General features: G+C 46.5%; 1 protein-coding gene across 4 annotated transcripts in view; it reads right to left on the reverse strand.

Annotated features, from left to right (window-relative positions):
- Nucleotides 1-25,988, reverse strand: part of WAPL (WAPL cohesin release factor) — a 769,297-nt gene that overhangs the window by 533,932 nt on the left and 209,377 nt on the right. For all 4 annotated transcript variants that reach the window (XM_069240591.1, XM_069240593.1, XM_069240590.1 and 1 more), the window contains exon 8: nucleotides 13,279-13,390. In XM_069240591.1, coding sequence (XP_069096692.1) covers nucleotides 13,279-13,390 — 112 coding nt within the window. The remainder of the gene's footprint in view (nucleotides 1-13,278; nucleotides 13,391-25,988) is intronic.

The following is a 25,988-nucleotide window of genomic DNA, read 5'->3' on the forward strand; positions in this document are numbered from 1 at the left end:
TGTGCGACACCCATCTGGCTACGTATCAGTCAGAAATTATGATGGTGGGGGCCGCACCTGGGTGCTGCCAGTGCAGGGAGCATATGAGCTGGGACCAGCATCGGAGAAGGTTATGAACGGTGCAGGTCCAGATCCTGGACTGGATGCCTGGGGGCCCCTCTGTGCTGGGGCCACCAGCATGGAACCTTAAAGGGGCCTCCTCCGACCCCGCAGGGCTGAAGGCGCTCAAGCAGGCTCGGGCTCCCAAAAATGAGGCCCAATTTGCAGTCTGGATATTATCTGATTCTGCACTGCCTGACCTTTCTTCATCCCACATACCCTTCAAAGAATCGATCATTCACCAGGAACTCTTTGGTGCGATAATGGTAGAATGCCAATGCTCCTTCTGGGTACAAGCAGTGGGGTCTCTCCTCTTCCTTAGAAGGATGTGGGGGTGTATAAAAAGTAGGCAAGGTGATGGATTGGCCTACATGAAAGGACGCAACTCCTTTTGCCGGAAGAGGCACTGGTGTTAAGCACCACTTTGACGGGATAGACGAAGAGGTTAGGGGCTTAGATGATAATGTCTGCAGCTCACTCACCCTGCGGGCAGATGTGATCACCAGAAGGAAGACAGTTTTCAAAGTGAGAAAACTGAAAGGGCAATTGTGGAGAAGCTCAGAAGGAGCACAAATCAAAAAGGTCAAAACCAAATTCAGATCCCATTGGGGCATAACGAATGGGGATGGAGGAAAAAGATGTGCAAGACATTGAAGAAACTATGCACAACAGGAGACTTAAAGAAGGTTGATCAGGAAACCTCAAAAAAGCAGAAATAGCAAATATTCCTAAAGAGTGCCCAAAGAGGAAAAGGATAAATAACATGACCTCAAAGAGAGGGGCAGAACAGGGGCCAACAGATTTGTCCTCGAACCACAACACAAATAGGCATATAACATTTTGGTGGAGGGACACCTGTCTGTCAAGATGATTGTAGGAAGCTAGCTCAGTATATACTATATCAAAATGAGAGCTAGTGTACACAGAATCTAGGGGTTCGCTCGAGAGGCTTGACAGAGGCAATAATAGATAATACTAATGCTCTATTTGTGGTAGTATGGTTGAGCAGTTAGGCTAATCAGGGGGTAGTGTTAAGCATGTGATGTACACACACACAAGCAATAAGTGAAACACTCTCAATGACTTAACTCCAGACCAACAGGTTTTTATATAGAAAAATATTCTTTTGTCAATTTATTTCTAGGACCACAAGATTCATTTAGCACGTAAGTACATTAAATAAAAGGTACTTTGCATAGTAATACTTAGAACTGAATGGAATCAACAATGTACACAGTTTTGTTTAAAAACTGGAAAAAGCCATTTTAAAAGTGAACAGTGCAATTTTCAACAATTCCTGGGGGAGTAAGTAAAGTACTGTTTCTGAGGTAAGTAACAAACTTACGGGTTCAGTCTCCGGGGCATGGGTAGCCCACCGTTGGGGGTTCAAGATAACCCCAAAACACCCAGCACCAGCAACATAGCGTCCGTTAGGTGCAGAGGTCAAACAGGAGCCAAAATAATGTGGGCCCCTGTGGAGACAGGAGGTGCTCCGGTTCCGGGCTGGTGCAGCAAAGTACACGGCGTTGTCAGAGGGCAGACCAGGGCCGTTTAGAAGGGCACCAAGTAGGCACCAAGCAGACCCTCAGTAGCACTGGGGCGGCGGGTGCAGGGTGCAAACAGCGCATTGGGTTCCCTCATTGGGAACTCAATGGGCGGACCCTGGGGTCACCTAGGCCCTGCAGGCAGGGCACAGGGGGGGCTTCTCGGGCAAGCCTCCAACTGGACAGGGAGGAGGGCCACCTGCTGGTCACTGTTGCACCAGTGGTTGGTTTCTCTAGAATCTGGGGGCTGCGGGTGGAGTGCTTCTTCTGGCGTCAGATATCTTAATCCCGGGCAGGCGCGGTCCGGGGGAAGGGGGGGGGGGGGGGGCCTGCGGTATGGTCGGCGGGATTCCCTCTGCATGCGTCATGGAGGGATGGAGAGGTCAGCCCATGGTGGACACTTGGTCGGAATCGCCTGGGGGTCCTCTCTGGCTGGTTGGTTCCTCTGGACAAGGACCAGGGGCATCGGGTGCAGAGTAGTTTTGGACTCGCGCTTCTGGAGTGAGTCCCTTTAAAGATGGATACTTTTTCTTCTTGTTGGACAGGTCCACTGGAGTTTCTTCGTCCTCGGAGATGCAGACAGCCCCCTGGAGGCTTTTCAGGGGTCGCTGGTCCTGCAGAACGAGCTGCTTCTTATTTTGCAGCTTTTTGAAGCAGAAGAAGGGCCTGTAGAGCTGGGGCTGAGTCAGTTGTTGTCTCCTCTTCTCTGCGGGGTTATCAGCTCAGCAGCCCTTCTTTCTTGAGGCCATCAGGAATATGAAGAGCTGGATTCAGGGTCACCCCTAAATACTAAATTTAGGGGTGTGTTAGGGTCAGGGGGCAGTAGCCAGTGGCTACTGTCCCTGAGGGTGGCTACACCCTCCTTGTGCCTACTCCCTCTTAGGAGGGGGGCACATCCCTAATCCTATTGGTCCTACTCCTCCAAAGCAAGATGGAGAATTCCTCAAGGAGGGGGTCACTTCAGCTCTGGACACCTTAAGGGTGGTCCTGGCTGAGGGGGTGACTCCTTGTTTTTCTCATTATCCCTCTGGACTAGCCACCAAAAGTGGGGGCTCGTCCAGGGGCAGGTCATCTCCACTGGCTGGAGTACCCTGGGGCACTGTAAAACCAGGACAGGCTTTGTTCTTGACCACAGGGTGCACAAAGGCTCTCACCCATGTGGTCAGAAACCTGTCTGAAAGTGGCAGGCTGGCATAGGCCGATCAGTCCTACACTACAAGGCTGGCTGACATACAGGGGGCATCTCTAAGATGCCCTCTGTGTGCCTTTTTTAATAAATCCCACACTGGCATCAGTGTGGGTTTATTGTTCTAAGAAGTTTGATACCAAACTTCCAAGTATTCAGTGTAGCCATTATGGTGCTATGGAGTTCGTAACGACAAACTCCCAGACCATATACTTAGTATGGCTACCCTGCACTTACAATGTCTAAGAATTGACCTAGACACTGTAGGGGCATATTGCTCATGCAGCTATGCCCTCACCTGCAGTATAGTGCACCCTGCCTTAGGGCTGTAAGGCCTGCTAGAGGGGTGACTTACCTATGCAACAGGCACTGGTTTGTGGGCATGGCACTCTGATGGGAGTCCCATATCGACTTTGTCTTCTCCCCACCAGCACACACAAGCTGCCAGGCAGTATGCATGTACTGAGTGAGGGGTCCCTTAGGGTGGCATAGTACATGCTGTGGCCCTTAGAGACCTTCCCTGGCCACAGGGCCCTTGGCAGAGGGGTACCTTTTACAAGGGTCTTAATTGTGTGCCAGGGCAGGCTGTGCCAACTGGGTAATAAAAGGTACAGTTTTGGGAAAGAACACTGGTGCTGGGGCCTGGTTAGCAGGGTCCCAGCAAACTTCCAATCAAAGCCGGCATCAACACTAGGCAAAAACTGTAGAGGTGCCAACAGTGTCATTTTCCTACAATGATGTTACAGACTTCAGGAGGAAGGAGAAGGGCTGTAAACTGCTTAAGCTCAATCTCCACACAAGGTGGTGGTCAGTGGACAGGGTCAGGCGCAGTACCCTCTCCTGCTGTTGCAACTGAAGATCCTCTCGAAGAGCCAATCTGATTTAAGGATCGAGGAACAGGCTCAGCAACTCGTGATACCAGAGTCTCCATGCCCAGTCCGGAGCTACAAGGATCACTTTGGCCTGGTCATTCCTGATCTTCTTGAGAACTCTGGGCAGGAATGATATGGCCAGAAAGGCATACAGGAGTCCTGAACTCCACTTGAGACGAAAAGCGCCTGAGCGATTGCCGCCTTGAAAAATTCTAATGCAAGAAAGAGAGCAGGGCAGATGTTGAACTACCAGGGATATGTCCTGTTGTTCCAGCCATGTCCAGAGGCACAGAGCCTCTTCACAAAAAGGTCCACGACCCCAACCCTCCCTGCTTGTTGCAGTACCACATGGTGGCATTGTCTGTCACCACATGCACCATCTTTCCCTTGTGTGAAGAAAGGCTTTAAATGCCAGACAGATCACACTGAGCTCCAACAGATTGATGTGGAGTCCCATTTCCCCCGGAGTAGTGCATTAGTGCTCTTTTGATGTCTAATGTATGTAGTGCTCTTTCAGCTATTGAGTCTGGCTGTGGAAAGAACACTGGCAATTCTACTGTTTGATTTAAGTGGAACGGTGAGATGACCTTTGGTAAGAATTTTGGGTTGGTTCTTAGAACTACTTTATTTTTGTGTATTTGAATAAATGGTTCTTGTATAGTAAATGCCTGAATTTCACTTACTCTTCTTAGAGATGTAATGGCAATGAGAAATGCAACTTTCCACGTTAGATATTGCATTTCGCAAGAATGCATGGGTTCGAAAGGTGGACCCATGAGTCTCGTTAAGACAATATTGAGGTTCCATGAAGGAACAGATGGTGTCCTTGGTGGTATAATTCTTTTTAGGCCTTCCATAAATGCTTTAATGACAGGTATTCTAAATAGGGAAGTTGAATGAGTAATTTGCAGGTATGCAGATATTGCTGCGAGATGTATCTTTATGGAAGAGAAAGCTAGATTTGACTTTTGCAAATGTAGTAAATACCCTACAACATCTTTTGGAGATGCATGCAATGGTTGAACTTGATTATTATGGCAGTAGCAAACAAATCTTTTCCATTTACTTGCATAGCAGTGTTTAGTGGATGGCCTTCTAGCTTGTCTTATGACCTCCATACATTCCTGTGTGAGGTTTAAGTGTCCAAATTCTAGGATTTCAGGAGCCAAATTGCTAGATTCAGCGATGCTGGGTTTGGATGCCTGATTTGTTGCTTGTGTTGTGTTAACAGATCTGGCCTGTTGGGTAGTTTGACATGAGGTACTACTGACAGGTCTAGTAGTGTTGTATACCAAGGTTGTCTTGCCCATGTTGGTGCTATTAGAATGAGTTTGAGTTTGTTTTGACTCAATCTGTTTACTAGATATGGAAGGAGAGGGAGAGGGGGAAAAGCGTATGCAAATATCCCTGACCAATTCATCCATAGAGCATTGCCTTGAGATTGCCGGTGTGGGTACCTGGATGCGAAGTTTTGGCATTTTGCGTTTTCTTTTGTTGCAAATAGATCTATTTGAGGTGTACCCCAAATTTGGAAGTAAGTGTTCAGGATTTGGGTGTGAATCTCCCATTCGTGGACCTGTTGGTGATCCCGAGAGAGACTGTCTGCTAGCTGGTTCTGGATCCCTGGAATAAACTGTGCTATTAGGCGAATGTGGTTGTGAATTGCCCAATGCCATATTTTTTGTGTTAGGAGACACAACTGTGTTGAGTGTGTCCCCCCCTGTTTGTTTAAATAATACATTGTTGTCATGTTGTCTGTTTTTACCAGAATGTATTTGTGGGTTATTATGGGTTGGAATGCTTTCAACGCTAGAAATACTGCTAACAATTCGAGGTGATTGATATGAAACTTTCTTTGATGTACGTCCCATTGTCCTTGTATGCTTCGTTGATTGAGGTGTGCCCCCCATCCTGTCATGGAAGCATCTGTTGTTATCACGTATTGTGGCACTGGGTCTTGGAAAGGCTGCACTTTGTTTAAATTTGTACTGTTCCACCATAGAAGCGAGATATATGTTTGGCGGTCTATCAACACCAGATCTAGAAGTTGACCCTGTGCGCGTGACCATTGTGATGCTAGGCACTGTTGTAAAGGCCTCATGTGCAATCTTGCGTTTGGGACAATGGCTATGCATGAGGACATCATGCCTAGGAGTTTTAATACCATCTTTGCATGTACTTTTTGTGTTGGATACATAGCTTGTATCACCTTATGAAAATCGTGAACCCTTTGTGGACTTGGAGTGGCTATCCCCTTTGTTGTGTTGATTGTCGCTCCTAAGTATTGCTGTGTTTGACACGGCAGAATGTGTGACTTTGCATAGTTGATGGAGAAACCCAGTTTGCAAAGGGTTTGTATAACATAATCTGTGTGGTGTGAACACTTTGTTAGCAAGTTGGTTTTTATTAACCAATCGTCTAGGTACGGGAACTCGTGTATTTGCTGCCTTCTGATATGTGCAGCTACTACTGCTAGACATTTCGTAAAGACTCTTGGCGCGGTTGTTATTCCGAATGGCAACACTTTGAATTGGTAGTGTATTCCTTTGAATACGAACCGTAGGTATTTCCTGTGCGAGGGATGTATCGGTATATGGAAATACGCGTCTTTTAGATCTAAGGTTGTCATGTAGTCCTGCTGTTTCAGTAGTGGTATTACGTCTTGTAACGTGACCATGTGAAAGTGTTCTGATTTGATGAAGGTGTTTAATGTTCTGAGATCTAATATCGGTCTCAGAGTTTTGTCCTTTTTTGGTATTCGAAAGTACAGTGAGTAAACTCCTGTGTTCTTTTGTGGACCTGGTACTAATTCTATTGCGTCTTTTTGCAGTAATGCTTGAACTTCTAGTTGTAGAAGGTCTAAATGCTGTTTTGACATATTTTGTGTTTTCGGTGGGACGTTTGGAGGGAGTTGGAGAAATTCTATGCAATAACCATGTTGGATAATTGCTAAGACCCAAGTGTCTGTTATCTCCTCCCAAGATTTGTAGAACTGGCTTAGTCTTCCCCCCACTGGTGTTGTGTGAAGGGGTTGAGTGACTTGTGAGTCACTGCTTGTTTTGAGGGGTTTTGGGCCCTTGAAATTTTCCCCGGTTTCTTGGGAATTGGCCCTCTCTGTATTGGCCCCGAAAGCCTCCCCTTTGATACTGTCCCTGGTAGGTAGACGGTGTTGTTTGTGAGGTGCTGGCTTGTGTGGCTTGACCTCGAAACCCTCCTCTGAAAGTAGTTTTGCGAAATGTGCCAAATGTGCCTCTGCCCTGCGGGGAATAGAGTGCGCCCATGGCTTTAGCTGTGTCAGTGTCTTTCTTTAATTTTTCAATTGCAGTGTCCACTTCTGGTCCAAACAATTGCTGTTCATTGAACGGCATATTGAGCACTGCCTGTTGTATCTCAGGTTTGAAGCCGGATGTGCGCAGCCATGCGTGCCTCCTTATCGTTACAGCAGTATTTATAGTTCTTGCAGCTGTATCTGCTGCATCCATAGAAGAACGGATTTGGTTGTTGGATATGTTTTGTCCCTCTTCAACCACTTGTTTTGCCCGTTTTTGGAATTCTTTGGGGAGGTGCTCGATGAGATTCTGCATCTCGTCCCAATGGGCTCTGTCATATCGCGCTAGGAGTGCCTGCGAGTTGGCGATGCGCCACTGATTTGCAGCTTGTACTGCAACCCTTTTCCCGGCTGCATCAAACTTTCGGCTCTCCTTGTCTGGAGGTGGTGCGTCGCCTGATGTGTGCGAGTTGGCTCTTTTACGAGCTGCTCCTACGACAACTGAATCTGGTGTCAGTTGTGATGTAATAAAAGCAGGGTCTGTGGGTGGTGCCTTGTATTTCTTCTCCACCCTTGGGGTTATTGCTCTGCTTTTAACTGGCTCCTTAAAGATTTGTTTAGCGTGCCTTAGCATTCCCGGGAGCATAGGAAGGCTTTGATAATTGCTATGGGTGGAGGACAGGGTGTTAAAATGGAAGTCATCCTCGATAGGCTCTGAATGTAGCGATACGTTATGAAACTCTGCTGCCCTAGCTACCACCTGAGCATACGCTGTACTGTCCTCAGGTGGTGAGGGCTTAGTGGGGTACGACTCAGGGCTATTGTCCGATACTGGGGCGTCATAGAGATCCCATGCGTCCTGGTCATCTTGGCTCATGGTGGTATGAGCTGGTGATTGTGACGGAGTCTGTGCCAGTGATATATGAGTTGCCGGTGGTGGAGAGGGTGGTGGAGTTACCTTCTTTACCACTTTTGCTTGTGGTGTTTTTTCTTGTTGTTGGAAATCTAGTTTCCTTCTTCTTCTGATTGGGGGAAGGGTGCTGATCTTCCCTGTACCACTTTGTATAAAGATCCGCTTTTGCGTGTGATCTACAGCTGTTGTTTGTAATTCCTCCTCAAATCTGTGTTTTTGAAGTTGGGAGGACAGTGATTGTTCCTCTGAGTAGGAACTGGCTTTCGGTTCGGTTGCTGGGCGTTTTGGCACCGAAACCGTGTCTTTTGTTGTTTTCGGCTCCGAAGGGATTTTCCTCTTTTTCGGTGTTGTACCTTCTTGGCGTCGACCATCTTCGGTGCCGCTATCTCTGTGCCGAGCAGCTTCGGTGCCGCTGTCTCGGTGTCGACCCTTTTCTGCGGCAGTTTCTCTGTCCCGAGATTGCTGCGTGCCTGTGTCTCGACCTGAGTCGGACGATCTCGGCATCAGCTCGCCCTTTTTCGGTGCCGATGGACGGTCACCTACTTTATGGGTTGAGCCATGGCCTGTCGGCAGTGGCGTCCCCTGGGCTTTGTCTGTTTTTCTGTGTGATGCTTGTTTCGACGTCTTACTCACGGTTTCTTCGACGTCGAATTCTTCGGAATCCGATTCGTGGATGGAGAATGTTTCTTCTTCTCCCTCTTCCTCGAACCGTTGTTGTCCTGTCGGCGTGGACGTCATCTGCAACCTTCTGGCTCTTCGGTCTCGGAGCGTTTTTCTCGACCGAAACGCTCGACAGGCCTCACACGTTTCTTCTTTGTGCTCGGGTGACAGGCACAAGTTACAGACCAAATGTTGGTCTGTATAGGGATATTTACTGTGGCATTTAGGACAGAATCGGAACGGGGTCCGTTCCATCAATCTCGATGTTGCACGCGGTCGGGCCGACCAGGCCCCGACGGGGGATCGAAATTACCCCGAAGGGCTACCGGAGCTCTTCAAAATTCGGTGTCGATTCTAATCTAACCCGATACCGAACGAAACAATACCGACGAATTTTCCGTTGATTCTGACTAACTTTCCGACCCGAAACACGGAGCGAAAAGGAACACGTCCGAACCCGATGGCGGAAAAAAAACAATCTAACATGGAGTCGACGCCGATGCGCAATGGAACCAAAGTAGGAGGAGTCCCTCGGTCTCGTGACTCGAAAAGACTTCTTCGAAGAAAAACAACTTGTAACACTCCGACCCAAAACCAGACGGCGGACTATGCACAGCATGTGTATCTGCAGCTACACATGCCACTGAACGTCATGTTTTCAATTTACCCTGCACAAACACACGCAGTCTGCAGTGGCAGCACTGGTGTGGGTTAGGTGAGGGGTTCTTGAGGGTGACAGTTTGTGCTGCAGCTAAGGAGACCGTCCTTAGTACCCAAGACCCTAGGTACCAGGGATGTTATTTACTTGGGACTTACAGTGGTAGCTAAAGAGTTTGCCAATTGTGCAAAACAACTGTGCTGTTTTTGGGAAATAAATCTGGCACTGGGGAATTGATTAGAAGGGACCCAGTGTACTAAGTCAAAGCCACATCAGAAACCAGGCAAAACTTGGGGGGTTACCATGTCAAAAGGGGTGCTTTCCTACAGGTGCCATTTACTAAGGACTGACAGAGGGGGCTAAAGGATTTCCCAGTTGAGTAAACAGTTTTACAGCTTAGGGAAAGAGATCTGACACTGGGGACCTGATTAGCAGGTTTCAGATGGCAGGTAAAAAATGGAGGTAAACATGTCAAAACGAGGCACTTTCCTACAGTGTGGGAATAACAGCCCAAAAGGCATGTAGGGTTCACGGACTGCAATGCAAAGCTGGCAGAAGGAACCTTCTTCCAAATTGAGTCCAACATTTTGGATTCCCAGACTAGGAGAACAGAAGGAACGCGCCATAGGAGGTAGAGGCTTTGACCACCAAGTTCTCAGGAGACGGTGTTGCGTCAAATAAGGTGGGTCCCCAGGTGTGTGGAGATGGCAGGCAATCATCCTGTTCACAGGAGCCCCGTGCTGGGTTTCGACCAGGTACCTAGCAGGATTTCTATGAGGGCAGGGATTCTGAGAAGCAAGCTCCTGGTTGCAGCATTTCAGTCAAGAGGTTAGTCTTGACGGCCACGGAGGGCAGTTGAAGGTCCAGGACTTCTGCTGCCCTCCTCTCCACTATAGCTTAAGAATCTCCCTCCTCCATAGCCACGCCAGGGGGAGAAAGCACGCCAGTTTCTGGAGAAGTATCCAGTCCGTTGGCCTCACCCAAATCCTCACTACAGTCCATTTCTTTGTGGGACTGGTACACCCAGAATGTAATCATAGAACCAATCCCTAGAGTTTGTTTCACGCCCATGCTGTATAACAATGGAGGCATACTGTTAATTTTACTTAACTCTTGGGAAGCTGCCTTGCCTAGTGCAGACCCATGAGTATTTTTAAATAAGGATGATGCCTCTCCAATTCTGGGGGCACCACAAACAGAGAAAGCTTTATGTAAATTCAGCTGCATAGGGCATTATGGGGCACTAACTCCATGGAGTAGTGAATATTATATTAGAGGCTCTCCCACTATGCTCAGAAAAGCTTTTTGCCTCTTATTTTGTTTTAAGCAACTGGGTGCCTTAGTCCTGCCTGGAACACACAGGGACATTTTTATTGTTGAGGCAATGCCAGGAGACCCCTCCTGCACTGCTCTGTTGGCTGCACACCCAGACGAGTCACTCCCCTTCCATTCCACCCACCAGAGACTGTGCGGGTGGACTGCCTTGTGTGCTAGCCTGTCCATTGCCCCAGTCATGGGCCTGGGAAGCAGCACAACATGGGCAAGCACAGTGACACTCTCTCCTTCTCCTGAAGGCGGGACCTGGGAATAGGGTTCGGGACCTCATGGAATGTAGCCCTGGCCCAGGGATGGGGACCCCTGGACACTAAGACTTTGTGGGGAGGGAAACCCCCCCCCCCCCCCACCACACACACACACCTCTCCCCAGTAACTTATTTGACATTGCAGAAACTCCTGGAGGCTTGGCCCTTTTTCCAGGGGAATCAAGAGAAATACTGGTAGAACCCCACACACTTTGTGCCTTGGGAAAAATCAAATTCTTTAAATGTGCATACATTTGGGTGTGGATGGGCTGATTTCAACTAGCTTTAGCTCATTTTACACCTGTTGGCGAGCTCTAGCCACCACAAACACTTTCAGAAGGCCTACTGGCCTCAAACAGGATGTACTCAGTGGGGACTGGTTTATCTGGCTTCCTGCGCCAGCTTTCTACTTGGCCTGGCTCCTGGTGCTCATCTCCTGCTGGAACACAGAAGTCCAGGTCTTACTTCATTGGTTCTCAAGGGGTGTAAGAGGGGCAGCATAACTGCCCCAGAGAGACCCACTAGTTCTTGGTTCAGCTGCAGACAGTCGTCATTACATTAGGGGACTAGTCCTCCCAGCTGTCAATGGTGTTTCCTCTATCACAGTCCAGTGTCTTGCTGTTCCTTCAGGTTCTGAGATCCCACTAATGCCAAGACCAGCCTGTGGGTGGGGGGACATCCGTTTGTCCAACATTAAAAAACTGGTTCAGATCAGCTCTTCCCAGTTCCCTAGGTTTGGTTCCAGCCTTGGTAGTCAAACAAAAGGCTAGAGTCAGGTCTCTTTGTCCTGAGAAAGTCTCCTTGAAGTGGTATGCTAATTATATGTATCTGTGAAGTCCACTATTACACACAAGGGTATCCTGGCGTTGGGACCTGGATTGAGCTTTTGACTTAGAATGGTACTTCGAACAGTCCCAGCACCGTGGCATTTTAGGCTTTGTGACAAAGTTTCACTTCAGGTTCCCTGAGGGTCTACTGGTTCATAAATGCACAATCTCCGCAGGTTTTAAAGTTGTGGCTCGACCCAAGACATCACAGGCAAACCTGTGGGGATCTGTCACAGCCATCTGTTTGTGACAGTCCATACACAGTTTAAAAACTGTCATCCTGGGAGGTGACATTCCTTGCAAACTTTTGAGAAATTTGCAGAAAAATCTAAAAATCTGCTTCTGATCAGCTTCAGGAGTCACGAAACAAAGTAGACATCAGCACGCAGGAGTGGGACCTCTAAGGACCACTTCCAGGGTGGAACGACATCTGTGCAGGCTCGCACTGAACCACCTCTCAGAGTGCAGAACTACTGTGGAGAAATCTGATGCCTGGGGATAATTTAAATTGTGAGGATTCTGCAGCTTTAAGTTCCTATCTGAAAGTGCACACCTAAAATCTCTCGAGTGCAGCTTGTCAGCACAAGCTTGAGTGCTCATTTTCATCTGTAGCCAGCCCAATGCTCCTTACTCTAGCTGCATCACAGTGGCCTCATTTTAAAAGGGAGACAGGTGGTGGAAAACACGTGCCAGTCCAATTGTCCATTAAATTACTAGAAGTGAGACATCAGTAGCGAGACACACTCACAATAAGAGTCCAAAACCAGGTAATCAAAAACAAAAACAAAATCTGGATGTACTAAATAGGCAAAAACAATCTGCATCATTAGATACTGATAAATAGTTTTGTCAACCACTATCACTAACCCATTACTACTTTTCTCACTGACCAAAAACAAAGTAATACCACCTTAACTGAACTCATCAACCATAGTATTGTGCTACACGCTTCAAGATGTTCAGTAGTTTCACTTAATTAGGGATGGACTGTTGGATAGCACTTGCACCATTCTCTATATTTTACAGCTTTGGTGGGACCTATAATATAGTTTGCTAATTTTGGGGGGATTTCACGTTTTGGATTTTGGATTGTTTTTGTTGAACGTCTAGCATCATGGCCTCATACACAGTTGGTCAACTCTACACCAAAGCACAGTGAATACAGAGTTGATATCCCACTGCTTATTTCTGCCCTGCCATATTGACAGAATCTGAGAACAAGCTTACTAAAATGTCTCATATGATCTTCAGACTGGACTGTAGACATGGTAGTGAACAAGCTTGTTGGTTTTACTGATTTAAACATACAAGCCTATAAAATGAAATTACATGCAAGAAAATACAATGACAAATACATCTTCAAATAAGGAGTCCACAAATCTCTACTGCAGCATATCCCAGTAATAGTGCGTCATTTGAAAATGAGTAGGTAACCAGTGTCAGCAGTGGCATGACAGATGTACATGATCTATGGTCTTGCCACCTGCAACTGTGGCACAGTTCCAGTACCACAGACATGAATCAGCCATAACAATTACAGGTGCCTGAAGAAGCACACAAACATCCAACTCAATTCTACCATCATAATCAACATACTTTCCTAATCAACAAACTGCATTTAACAGCTACATTACATAATCACATACATTTTTGTATGTATTTGCATACCTGATGATGGTGTGTATCATCCAATGTTTTGAAGACCATGGCTACCATTCCATTTGCTCTAAGGTGCATCCGGAAACTAGGCATAGCACACTTTGTAGCTAAACTAATGACGCTGTGGAAAAAATATCAAAGTTTTCATTGGAATAGCCATGATATCCATACTGACCATTTATTATTAACAGCTGCTTCAATCCAATTATTTATTTGGCAGCTGGTCTTCTGTGTTACTGTGATACAATAGAAGTGACCATGTGAAGTATTAAATCTGTTTAAATTTCAAAATGAGATAGCTCAACTAATTTCTGGGATTGATAACAAAAGGGTAATGTTACTTACTGAAGGAAGCTGGCTCTGTATATACTATATCAAAATGAGCTAGTGTGTACAGAGTCCAGGGGTTTGCCCAGAGGTTTCACAGAGGCTGAAGTAGATAATACTAATATGGTAGTGTGGTCGCGCAGTTAGGCTTTTCAGAGTGTAGTGGAAAGCATTTGGTGTACACACACAGGCAAAAAATGAAGCACACACACTCAATGACTAACTCCAGGCAATGGTTGTTATATAGCAAAAATATATTTTTTTTACTTCATTTCTAGAACCACAAGATTCAAGTTGCTGGTAAGTACATTTCCAAGCAAGTATCCAATATATGTATCAATACCCATTTGTTCCAATTTGGCATATTAAATGGTTTGAGAAAATAGCAAATATCTGTTTTAAAAGTTGACAGTGCAATTTTCAGAAAGAATTCTAGGGGGCAGAAAAAGATGGAACAGTTTCAAGGTAATCAGAAGACTTACAGTTTCAGTCTCTGGGGGTTAGGATGTCCACAGGTAGGGGTTCAGGTTAACGTCAAACACCCACCACCAGCAACAAGGGGCAGCCCAGGTTGCAGAGGTCAAATATGATGTAATTTTTAACAAGCATTTGCAATGCAATAGGGCCTCGCATTTAACCGAGTTACAGCAATAGTGGATTTTTCTTACCACACTGAATGGAGAAAAAAAGCGCGATTGTGCTGCTACAGTTCACTCGTAGTGAAACCTATCAGCAAAAGTGCATTTATCTACATAACCGGCAAAAGTGAAATTAACTTTCTAACAGGGTCGATGTTATGCAAAGCGCTCGACTTCTGCCAAGCAAGCTCGCGCTGCGAACAAAGGATAAAAAGTAGTCCACAAACCTGACAGCAAACTTCGCATGTTTTCAGTACTTGGTCGCTGCGCTTGAGGAGGGCTAACCACTGGAAAAGGCATGACGTATGCGTGCCTTCCACTAATGAAAGCAGGCAGATTTTAACAGGCAAGCCCACGAACCAATGAAAGACACTGACGTGACGTGGACGGGGCTCCAAGACCTTTTCTAATTTCTAAAGCGTCTCGCAAGCAAAACGCATGCACAAGCGACGCAGGCTCGACCCTAAAAAGGAGTCCTATGGAGAATGGGGCCTACTTGCAGGTAAGTAACCACGTCTTTGGAGAGCAGACCTTGGGGGTTTAGGAGAGCACGGGGGGGAATGCACTAAACACACCCTCAATGGCACAGGAGTGGCTGGGTTCAGGGCGCAAACAGCGCATGGCTCAAAATGCTTTGAAATAGGAGGATCCCAGGGGTGAGGGGGGGTCCACAAAGATGCTGCAGGCTAGGTCCAGGGGGTGGGTTCCAGAAAACCACAGCTGGACAAGGAGGAGGGGCCACCTGCTGGACCGGTGGTCAGATTCCCCAAGGCCAGGGGGCTGCGGTTTCAGAGGTACCTTTGGGCGTCAGGTATCTTCATCTGGTTCCCTTGCGGTCAGGGAGGTCCTCTAAGTTTAGGCTGCAGACATCATCATTTTGGACAGGAGGGGTCAACCCAGGGTGCACACTAGGTCAGAGTCACCTGGGGACCATCTTTAGTCGGTTGGGCCACCTGGACATGGGCAATGGGCGTCATGTGCAGAGTGGGCAGGACTCGCGGATGGGGGGGGAGGTTATGGAGTCCTTTGTTGGTGTTTGTTTTTGGACAGGGCCGCTTGTCCACAGGAGATCTTGGTCCCCTGGGGTGCAGGCAGTCCTCTTGAGGCTTTTAAGAGGTCACCGGTCCAGCAATATTTGTCGCCTTTTCCTAGCAGGGCTTCAGAAGCTGGAGACAGGCCTATAGAGCTGGAGTCACCACTAGCTGGAGTGCCCTGGGGCACTGTAACAAGAGGCCTGAGCCTTTGAGGCTCACTGCTAGGTGTTATACTTCCTGCAGAGGGAAGATGTGAAGCAACTCCACCCAGTGCAGGCTTTGTTTTGCTGGCTAAAGAGAGCACAAAGGCTCTCACACCATGTGGTCAGAAACTCATCTGGAAGTGGCAGTCTGGCACAGACCGGTCAGCCCTGCACTAGAAGTTAGGATAAAATACACGGTGCATCTCTAAGATGCCCTCTGGGTGCATTTAGCAATAAATCCAACACTGGCATCAGTGTGGGTTTATTGTGCTGAGCCATTTGATACCAAGCTTCTCAGACTTCAGTGAAGCCATTATGGAGCTGTGGAGTTCGTAATAAAACTCTTAGCTCATGTAGTCTGTATGGCCACACTGCACTTACAAGGTCTAAGAAAGGATTAGGCAGTTTAGGGGCATATTGCTCATGCAACTATGCCCTCACCTGTGGTATAGTGCAACCTGCCTTAGGGCTCTAAGGCCTGCTAGAGGGGTGACTTACCTATGTCACAGGCAGTGGTTTGTGGGCATGGCACCCTGAGAGGGAAGCCATGTCGACTTAGTCCTTTTCTCCCCACCAGCACACACAAGCTGCAATGGCTGTGTGTATGTGCTTTGTGATGGGTCCCCCAGGGTGGCATAATACATGCAGCAGCCTTTGGGGACCCTTACCTGGTCACCGGGCCCTGGTACCAAGGGTACCTTTTACCAGAGACTTACCTGTGTGCCAGGGGTGTGCTAATTGTGGGAACAATGGTACAGTTTTTGGGAAAGAACACTGGTGCGGGGGTGGTTAGCAGGATCTCAGCACACACTCAGTCAAGTCAGCACCAATATCAGGCAAAATGTGAGGAGCCAACCATGCCAAAGGGGGCTCTTTCACGTACAATATAAGCAAATGCACAAGGTATGCGTGGCTGTAGATACCCATGCTGTCCATGCTCGTGCCATCTAGATTTGGGCCCGGATGTGTGAAAGTTGTTATCCTTCAAAGTCGTCTTTTGAGTCACAAGGTATTAGGACAACTCCTTTTACTGGTAATGCGCATGTGCATCAACTCCATTGTTACGACTGTTTTCCTGCGTAGCGAGTGAGGATTAAGTAAAGCGACATGTTATATGAAAGAGAGAGAGATGTCCATTCAAAAAGATAGAAAATATAAAAGATTGATTACTTCAACAGCCAAAGGCGTCCCTTGAGGAGGAAGTGTGCATGTACATCTAAAGCACAGATGCTTTCCAAAGAAGGGATGCAGCACAGAAACAATACTAAATATAGCAGATGACTTACACAAATCTCTGAAACAAACAGATGCAACAAGCTCATCCTCCTAAACCTGTCATTGGCCTTTGACACAGTCTACCACAAGCTACTTGTGGACTCCCTCCAACAATGAATTTGGGTAGACACCACAATTCTGCAGCGGTTCACCTCATATCTGCATGACCGCTTCAACTAATAAAAATAAACAACTCAACTCTGACATTTCTGCCATCACCCAAGGTGTACCCTCAAAGCTCAGTCCTTTCACCGACAGTCATTGCATCAACATGGACCCCCTCACTGTAATAATCAAAGAAAACATTGTCTATCACCTTAGTGAGGATATGAGACAGCTTTACCTGGAAATATCCTCTTTGAATGACATACGCCAGCTTAATATCATGCTCAAAGTTCAAAACTGGCTATTGACCCACCCACCTCAGACTCAACCAAGAAAAGACTGAAATCCAACCACAGACAATCATCACAGATCCATGAATGGCTGAACAATCTGGATGCTCTGAACTGCAAGCTAATTCTGGCGGACTCCACCAAATATCTGGGGATCACCATGGATTCAAGACTAAACATGAGCGCACACAATATCTACAACTAAAGGTGCATCCTAGAACCTAAAACTCAACATAATTAAGCCTTTCCATTCTGGCATTGGGGGGACAATTCCATGATCCCCCGGGTCTCTAGCACAGAACCCAGGTACTGCCAAACTGCCTTTCGGGTCTCCACTGCAGCTGCTGTTGCCAACCCCTCAGGTAGGTTTATGCCCTCCTGGGGTCCAGGCAGCCCTGGCCCAGGAAGGCAGAACAAAGGATTTCCTCTGAGAGAGGGTGTAACACCCTCCCCCTTTGGAAATAGGTGTGAAGGCTGAGGAGGAGTAGCCTCCCCCAGCCTCTGGAAATGCTTTGATGGGCACAGATGGTGCCCATCTCTGCATAAGCCAGTCTACACCGGTTTAGGGATCCCCCCCCAGCCCTGGCGCGAAACTGGACAAAGGAAAGGGGAGTGACCACTCCCCTGACCTGCACCTCCCAGGGGAGGTGCCCAGAGCTCCTCCAGTGTGTCCCAGACCTCTGCCATCTTGGAAACAGAGGTGTTTGTGGCACACTGGACTGCTCTGAGTGGCCAGTGCCAGCAGGTGACGTCAGAGGCTCCTTCTGATAGGCTCTTACCTCTCTTGGTAGCCAATCCTCCTTCCTAGGTAGCCAAACCTTCTTTTCTGGCTATTTAGGGTCTCCGCTTTGGAGATCTCACCAGATAACGAATGCAAGAGCTCATCAGAGTTCCTCTGCATCTCCCTCTTCACCTTCTGCCAAAGGATCGACCGCTGACTGCTCAGGACGCCTGCAAAACCGCAACAAAGTAGCAAGACGACTACTAGCAACCTTCTATCGCTTCATCCTGCCGGCTTTCTCGACTGTTTCCAGGTGGTGCAGGCTCTGGGGGTAGCCTGCCTCCTTTCTGCACCAGGAGCTCTGAAGAAATCTCCTGTGGGTCGACGGAATCTTCCCCCTGCAACCGCAGGCAACAAAAAACTGCATCACCGGTCCTCTGGGTCCACTCTCAGCACGACTAGCATGGTCCCTGGAACTCAGCAACTCTGTCCAAGTGACTCCCACAGTCCATTGACTCTTCAATCCAAGTATGGTGGAGGTAAGTCCTTGCCTCCCCACGCTAGACTGCATTGCTGGGTACCACGTGATTTGCAGCTGCTCCGGCTCCTGTGCACTCTTCCAGGATTTCCTTCGTGCACAGCCAAGCCTGGGTCCCCGACACTCTTTTCTGCAGTGCACAACCTTCTGAGTTGTCCTCCGGCATCGTGGGACTCCCTTTTGTGACTTCGGGTGGACTCCGGTTCACTTTTCTTCCAAGTGCCTGTTCAGGTACTTCTGCGGGTGCTGCCTGCTTCTGTGAGGGCTCCCTACGTTGCTGGGCGCCCCCCCCTGTCTCCTCATCCAAGTGGCGACATCCTGGTCCCTCCTGGGCCAGAGCAGCATCCAAAAACCCTAACCGCGACCCTTGCCGCTAGCAAGGCTTGTTTGCGGTCTTTCTGCGTGGGAACACCTCTGCAAGCTTCTTCACGACGTGGGACATCCATCCTCCAAAGGGTAAGTTCCTAGTCCTCTTCGTTCTTGCAGAACACCAAGCTTCTCCCAAAAGGTGTCAGCTTCCTTGCACCCTCAGCTGGCATTTCTTGGGCTCCTGCCCACTCTCGACACTGTCGCGACTCTTGGACTTGGTCCCCTTGTCTTACAGGTGGAAAAGCCTACATAAATATCCCTGGTCAATTCATCCAGAGAGCAATGCCTATAGACTGTGGATGGTGGTATTTTTTAGATGAAGTTTTGGCATTTTGCGTTTTATACAGTGGCAAACAGATCAACGTTCAGTGTTCCCCACCAATGGAAGTAACGGTGGAGGACTTGGGGACTGGGTTTCCACTTTTGGACTTGTTGCTACATCCTGCTTAGCAGGCCGCCCACTGTATTGTGTGCTCCTGGGAGAGAATGTGATGGCAGACAGCCCAGTGTCAGATGTCCTGTGCCAACTGTATCCAGTAAGTTTCTCCCTGTTTCTGAATCAACTACAATCCCGTCGTGTTGGTTGGGAGAAGAACGGTCTCCCTATTTATAACGGAGAAGAAGGCTTTTAGAGCCATCTGAATCACCGAGCTCCAGCACATTGATATGTCGCGTTTTCTGATGATTGGCCCAAGAACCCTGGACTGTCATGTCTTGCTCATATCCACCTCACTCCGAGTGATGCATCTGTGGGGATAGTCACTTGTGTGGCTAGGTCCACAAAATGGCTGACTCTCCATTGCAACGAGTGGTGGACCCTGGGTTGAACCATTACTACAATATCTAAAGCATAGGTCTTCAAAGTGTGGGGCTCGACCCCCGGGGGGCGCACACTCCACCATGCCATTTCACCTTCCAATGTTGCCGCACATTTTGCGGGGAGAAATCAGAAAATTAATTTCACTTTGCTGCTGCCTTTTGCCTCGTGGTTGCGGAGTTTCACATTGGGTTGCTGCCCTTTGCCATGCTGCTGAAGCCTTCCCCTCAGAGGTTATCCTGGTTTGTAACCTCACTGCTACTGACTTTCACTGCAAGGTTTTGAAGCGGGCTGCATTCCTGAAGACTTTATTCACAGGCAGGCAAGCGTGGAGAGCGTTTTTATAAAGTCTTTGTCCTTTTCTTTTCGTCTCACTACTAGTGGGAACATCGAATGTTTAGACGAGCAGAGGATGTGGCGTTACTGCCACAGTGACTGACTCTCTGAAGAAGCAAGGTTGAGTCCCGGCATCTGATCAACATCCTGTGATCCTTGGGCAAAGCACTTTATTTACTTGTGACTTAGAGACTTTTAAAGTCATGGGCAAAGTGGACTGTGACCCTGGGCCCCAGCTTTTCAGGGGGCCCCCTGATAGCACCAGCTCTGTTCTGGAGTGAGTCTCCTCCTGATGACCTTGTATAGTTCTTAAACAGATCATATAGCGTTTTTCTTTAATTTATGCTTAATGTAGGCGCTGTGTGAGAGTCTATTACAGACATTTGGCAGACAAATGTGTTTAAGTCTCATGCAATATACATAAAAAGGCTTCTATTAGATCAAAGCAGGACCTCACATGAGAATCGAGAGAGTGTCACAGAGATTATTTGCAGTAATATTAGTGAGCTGTTTCTGTATTGAAATAATGAAAACATACATCACATTCCTAAATATGAGATGTAAACACATTTAGAATTTAGACCAGTGTGCTTGTGCACTGTCAGTGACCTGTCCAAAGACTGCATGAAACAGCTGAAACTGGATCAGAAATTATAATCTGTTCCGAGCAAGGGTCCCCAAAATATGTTTGGCCAGGGCCCCCAGAACCCTTAAGATGTCCCTAGTTAGGAAGAATTAATTTGACCATGACTAACGTCACTGTCTGATATAACAAATGTTATGAAATATGCCATGTGTCATCACTTCTTCTGTAGGGCAGATATAAATGCTTTACTGTGCAGCTGTTAGTTGCAGACTCATTCATTAACAATCTGTGACAAGTCTGTCTGCCAGACATAGCTAGTGTTTTTATTAATCCATACCAAATTTTGTGTTATGTGAAAAATAAAGCAGGATTATATTTTTTTTTGTGCAAAATATTTCTATGAGACTTTTCATTCGAACTTTGTAATAAGCATCTGTCACTTAACCACAAGCACTGCAAAGACTTCAGTTTACTATGCACTCTTATGTTATTTAGCATTATTTTCCCTATACAACCTGGATGGGAATGGCTGTTGATGCAGGGTACCAGCTTCCAGCATTTTTTGACGACGGGTGGTAGGGGGCGTGGTGGGGCCTCAACGTCTAAAAAAGTTTACATGGTGGGCTCAGCCTGAAAAAGTTTGAAGACCTCTGCTCTAAACTGTCCCTCTCACCCAACCCTGCTTGTGACCACCGAGATGCTAGACACTCCTGTAAAGCTTGCATGTGGAGTATGGCATAAGGAACTATTGCTATACAGAATTACATTTTGCCTAGAAGGCACATCACTGATTTGGCAGGCAAGTGATGTGGCAGAAAAGGAGCCAGCTAATTTCAGAGACTGAGAACCCTCGGCACTGGGGTATGCTGTGGAGGATTCCAAACTGAGGATTGCTCCCAGATATGGCTGCATCTGAAGAGGCTGTAAATGTTATTTGGTGGCATGAATGGTGAACCCCAATTTAACAGACTGATGGTGAACTGTGTATCCTGATCAGTCAATCATCCAGATATAGGAATAAATGAATATTGTGTCTTCTCAAGTAGGATGCCGCTACTGCTATGCTCCTAGGGTTGTGATCACCCTCAAACGGTAGCACTTTGAACTGGTAATAAGGTTCACTTACCATAGTCTTGAGATATCGGATATGTGCAGGGTACATCAGAATATGATGTGTCCTTCAGGTCGAACAGTCTCATTAAGTGGCCTTCTTACGGGAGCAGTATTACATCCTTTAGTGTCACCATGTGAAAGTGCTCTGACGGACTGCAACTACTGAGAGAACGCGGGTCCAGTATCGGCCTGAGCCTCCAGTCTTTTTTGGGTATTATAGAATATAGGGAATATACTCCTGTGTTGTAGTATCTGTGTGGAAAGGACTAAGGCACCCTCTAACAGAAGAGTTTTTACCTCTTTGAGAAGGTGAAGAAGCTAATGGTTGAAAGTCTGCATTACTGGCACTCAGCCTATATTGAGGCAGGCACATGGACAGTCTTGTTTAATGTGTTGCGTGATTAAGCAGGCCACATATTTAGTAAGTATTTTCACTAAGCAGGCTCACAGCTGACTAGGCACCTACTGGTTGGCACTAGCAGTGTGAGAGACAGTGACCCTTGCCCCATTACAGAGTCACTTACACCACTGGCAACATGATTGAATCATACGCCATTGCAACTATTTCAAGCACAATTTTACTTGCCAATTAGACTTGCCTATATTATACCTGTCCTTGTTTTTTCAGGACATGAAGTCATCTAGATTGAGGTCCATGAGAATCCCTTGACCATCCTTACATCATGTAACAGCAGCGTCACATGCTTGCTAGAGACTCCCACATTATCCACCACGCGGCACTCATTACATGTTCAGCGCTTGGTTTATAGACTAAATTATAATATGTTTGCATCATCATTGCTGATTTGTTTTGTCACAGTTTTTTGTTTATTGTGCGAAATAAGTGTTAAACTACAGGATCGAGAATGCCTCATTGCTTGCAGGACTGATAGTCATTAGTACTCAGTAGCCGTGAGCAAGACTCTTCAGCGTTGAAATGCATTGGTGGTTGCCGAGAAGCTTGAATAAATTACTTTTGTGGAGTTCATTAAGTGCAGTGAATCATTTTTTGAGAACTGTACATATATTTATTCACTGGAAAAGAAAAACGTTACTTACCCAGTAGCCATTTGTTTGTGGCATGTAGTGCTGTAGATTCACATGCTTTGCATAGGTCCGCCCTCTAGTGTTGAGCTCTGAATGTTAAAAGGTGTTTTTCTTCTAAGAATGTTTTTGAGTCACGAGATCGAGTGACTCCTCCCTGTGACAGTGCACATGGGCATCAAACCCTTTGTTAGATTTTATTTGTTTTCCCGCAGGTTTATGTGTATACATCTAAAAAAAAAATATGTAAAAAAGGATGTCCATGCAGTGCGTAGACATATGTACAATATTTGTGGAAGAATTTTACTACGACTACAGGCATCTGTTAAGGAGGGAGGGCGCCTGCGAATCTACAGCACTAAATGCCACTTACAGATGTCTACTGGTGAAGTAACATTTTCTGTTCGAGGGCATGCTTTGCACAGACTGTAAAGCAGTCCACTCCAAGTAAGCCGTGGCTAGCCTGTAGATGTTGAAGCAGCTTGAAAAAGTGTCCTGAGCACTGCCTGGTCAACATATGCTTGCTGGCAAGGTAAAACATCTACACCAGCGTTTTCCAACTTGTGGTCCGTGGACCCCCGGGGGTCTGAGACATTCCCAGGGGGTCCGCAGTTCTCAAGCGCCCGGACTTGCTCTTGCACAGCAGTGTTGGTGTTTATATTGTAGTAGTCAGTACCAGCTCGGCGAGAGGGATGAGCTCTTGATAACCACACGACCATCAAAATACTCCTGCCCAAGCGCTGCATGCGGTGGCCGTAAATAAAAAGGTATTAGGCGCAGTTATGCACCAGATACTGAACTAATATGAAGCTGTGTATTCATCCAGGTGTGCCATGATAAGCAAGCCGCCCGGCTCCACCAGATCCAGACATACGATGAGTTCTGCAGCATTACCCAAATGTATTCAGGTTTGCCAGTCGTCAAAGAATACCGATGTACTCATGCTTTGTGCGAGGGGACAAGTTTGTCTAACTATCTCACAGTGAAGCCGCCCCCAGACCTGACAAGGCACATGTATACTGCCCTCCTCATAGGTACATGGTACAAGCACATGTAACCTGGCTAGCACACTTAAAATGTGAAGGCACTTCTAAAATGTACTTTGAGTGCTTACTGAACAAACAGCCAAGCTTGTATTTCATTATGGTTATATTTAAATTATTGAAAAGTGAAAAACTCCCAGCACACAAAAAGAACAGGCACAGCTAAATGTTGCATGTATGTGGTTCTTTCAAGTATACAGGCGCTTGTAGTGACCTCTTGTACAGATAAATCTGAACTCTGCATTTTTTTTGTACACACAGTTGAAGCGACCTTCCAGGACTTAAATGTAGAAGCCCATTTAAACTAGCTTCATACATACATTTATATCACTTGGACTCTGCGTGTATACACGCCATAATGAAGTTGCCACTTAGTGTTTAAAATGTATGCAATGGGCTTAAAAAGTACAGGCACGCCACACATACACTTTGTGCTGAAGTCGATATACAGGTACGTCTTACATGGCTACTTGGCGCTGTAAATGTCAAGACACTTCTAAAGTGCCCTTTCTCCAGGATGACATTGTCTACCTCATCCTTTGATCATCACTCCCCTGTTCGGGCTTTGGGTAGCACTGACATTAAGAAGCCAGGCCAGTTTTCCCTGGTACACGTGCCAGTTATATAACAAATATAAAAAATAAAAGTCATGGGGAAAGTAATCTGAGGATCTGCACCTTTAATTGCAGCTTTAAAAGTCTGAATGGTTTGGACATTTCTGTTTTTTGGCTAGGCACAGGCGATGAAGCATAGGTTTGTGATTTTAGATGTATTTATGTTTTCGGAGCACTATAGCAGTGCTCTTTGGGGTAAATATGTAACATAACAGCGCTGTGAGTGTCCAGGCCTGTAGCCACTGTAAAATGTAGCAGTGCGCTGTGTGATCATGCAACAAGACAATGTGCAATGTAGTGTTGCTCAGTAAGTGTTCTATATTGGTAACAAATGAGCAGTTGAGCAGGGTTGTGTGTGTCTGTGGAATGTAGGAGTGCAGGGTGTGGACAGGCGAGCAAGTACATGTGCTTGAGCAAGATACGTGGGCAGGGTCGGACTGGGCTCTCTTAGTTCTTCACTCTTCAGATGGTATCTGGGATACTGCTTCTAAGCGCTATTCACACTTTTAATCTTTAAAAATTCATATCCTGACTTTTACTTATTGGATTTTTGTCATTTTAGTTGTTTTATTTATAAAAATATAATCTATTTTTCTAAACTGGTGTGAAGACTGACTTTTGGGTTTTTTGTGGTGTTTTCACTGTGTTACTCTTTAAGACTGTCATATCCATGCTTATTGTTAGCTAGTGTCCTCTGTTTTCCCCAACTCCAGTGCTTATACAATGTTAAAATATTGTTTGTTGCGGACTTGTTTGTGTATTTTTGCAAATTACTGTTTTAACGTTTGAAATTAAAATTGTACAAATTGCTTGGGGGTCCCTGGCTTCCAGTAGTGAATCAATGAGGGTCCTCAATCTAACGGCTGGGAACCACTAATCCACACAGTAGTGCTTAGTGACCAAGTAACAGCCTTAATTCTGCTACAGGAATGTTTCCTAAAAAGGTCATAGATGCAGCTTTCTTCTGGTAGAGTGGGGTCTAGGAGTTGTTGGTAATTGTCTTAGCTTTCAGATAAATAGTTTGAATACACATGACTATCCATCTTGCTATTCAATTTTTGGAAATTGGATTGCCTTTGTGAGGTTTTGAAAATGCTACAAAAAGCTGTTTTGATTTTCTAAAACATTTAGTTCTGTCAATGTAATACATAAGAGCTCGTTCAACATCTAGTGTGTGCAAAGCTCTTTCAGCGACATTAATGTAACAAAATTAAGGTGGTGACATGGAGAAATGGCGTTCACCTCCTGAGTGTGCTATATGGATATACAGATTAAATCCAGATATCAGCAGACGGTGCACATACAAGGTACCTCCCCTAATAAGCCTTTTAAGTAAAACAATCGAATGACAGTAAACCATATATAAATGGAAAATGTCACTTACCCAGTGTACATCTGTTCGTGGCATGAGACGCTGCAGATTCACATGCTGTGCATTATCCTGCCATCTAGTGTTGGGCTCGGAGTGTTACAAGTTGTTTTTCTTCGAAGAAGTCTTCGAGTCACGAGACCGAGTGACTCCTCCCTTTCGGCTCCATTGCGCATGGGCGTCGACTCCATCTTAGATTGTTTTCCCCGCAGAGGGTGAGGTAGGAGTTGTGAGTATACTAGAGGTGCCCATGCAATGGAGTAGTTATGTATGTACTTAATGTGTATCAAAAGAATA

This window comes from Pleurodeles waltl, chromosome 6 (genome assembly GCF_031143425.1).
Source record: "Pleurodeles waltl isolate 20211129_DDA chromosome 6, aPleWal1.hap1.20221129, whole genome shotgun sequence".
Classification (NCBI taxonomy): Eukaryota; Metazoa; Chordata; class Amphibia; order Caudata; family Salamandridae; genus Pleurodeles; species Pleurodeles waltl.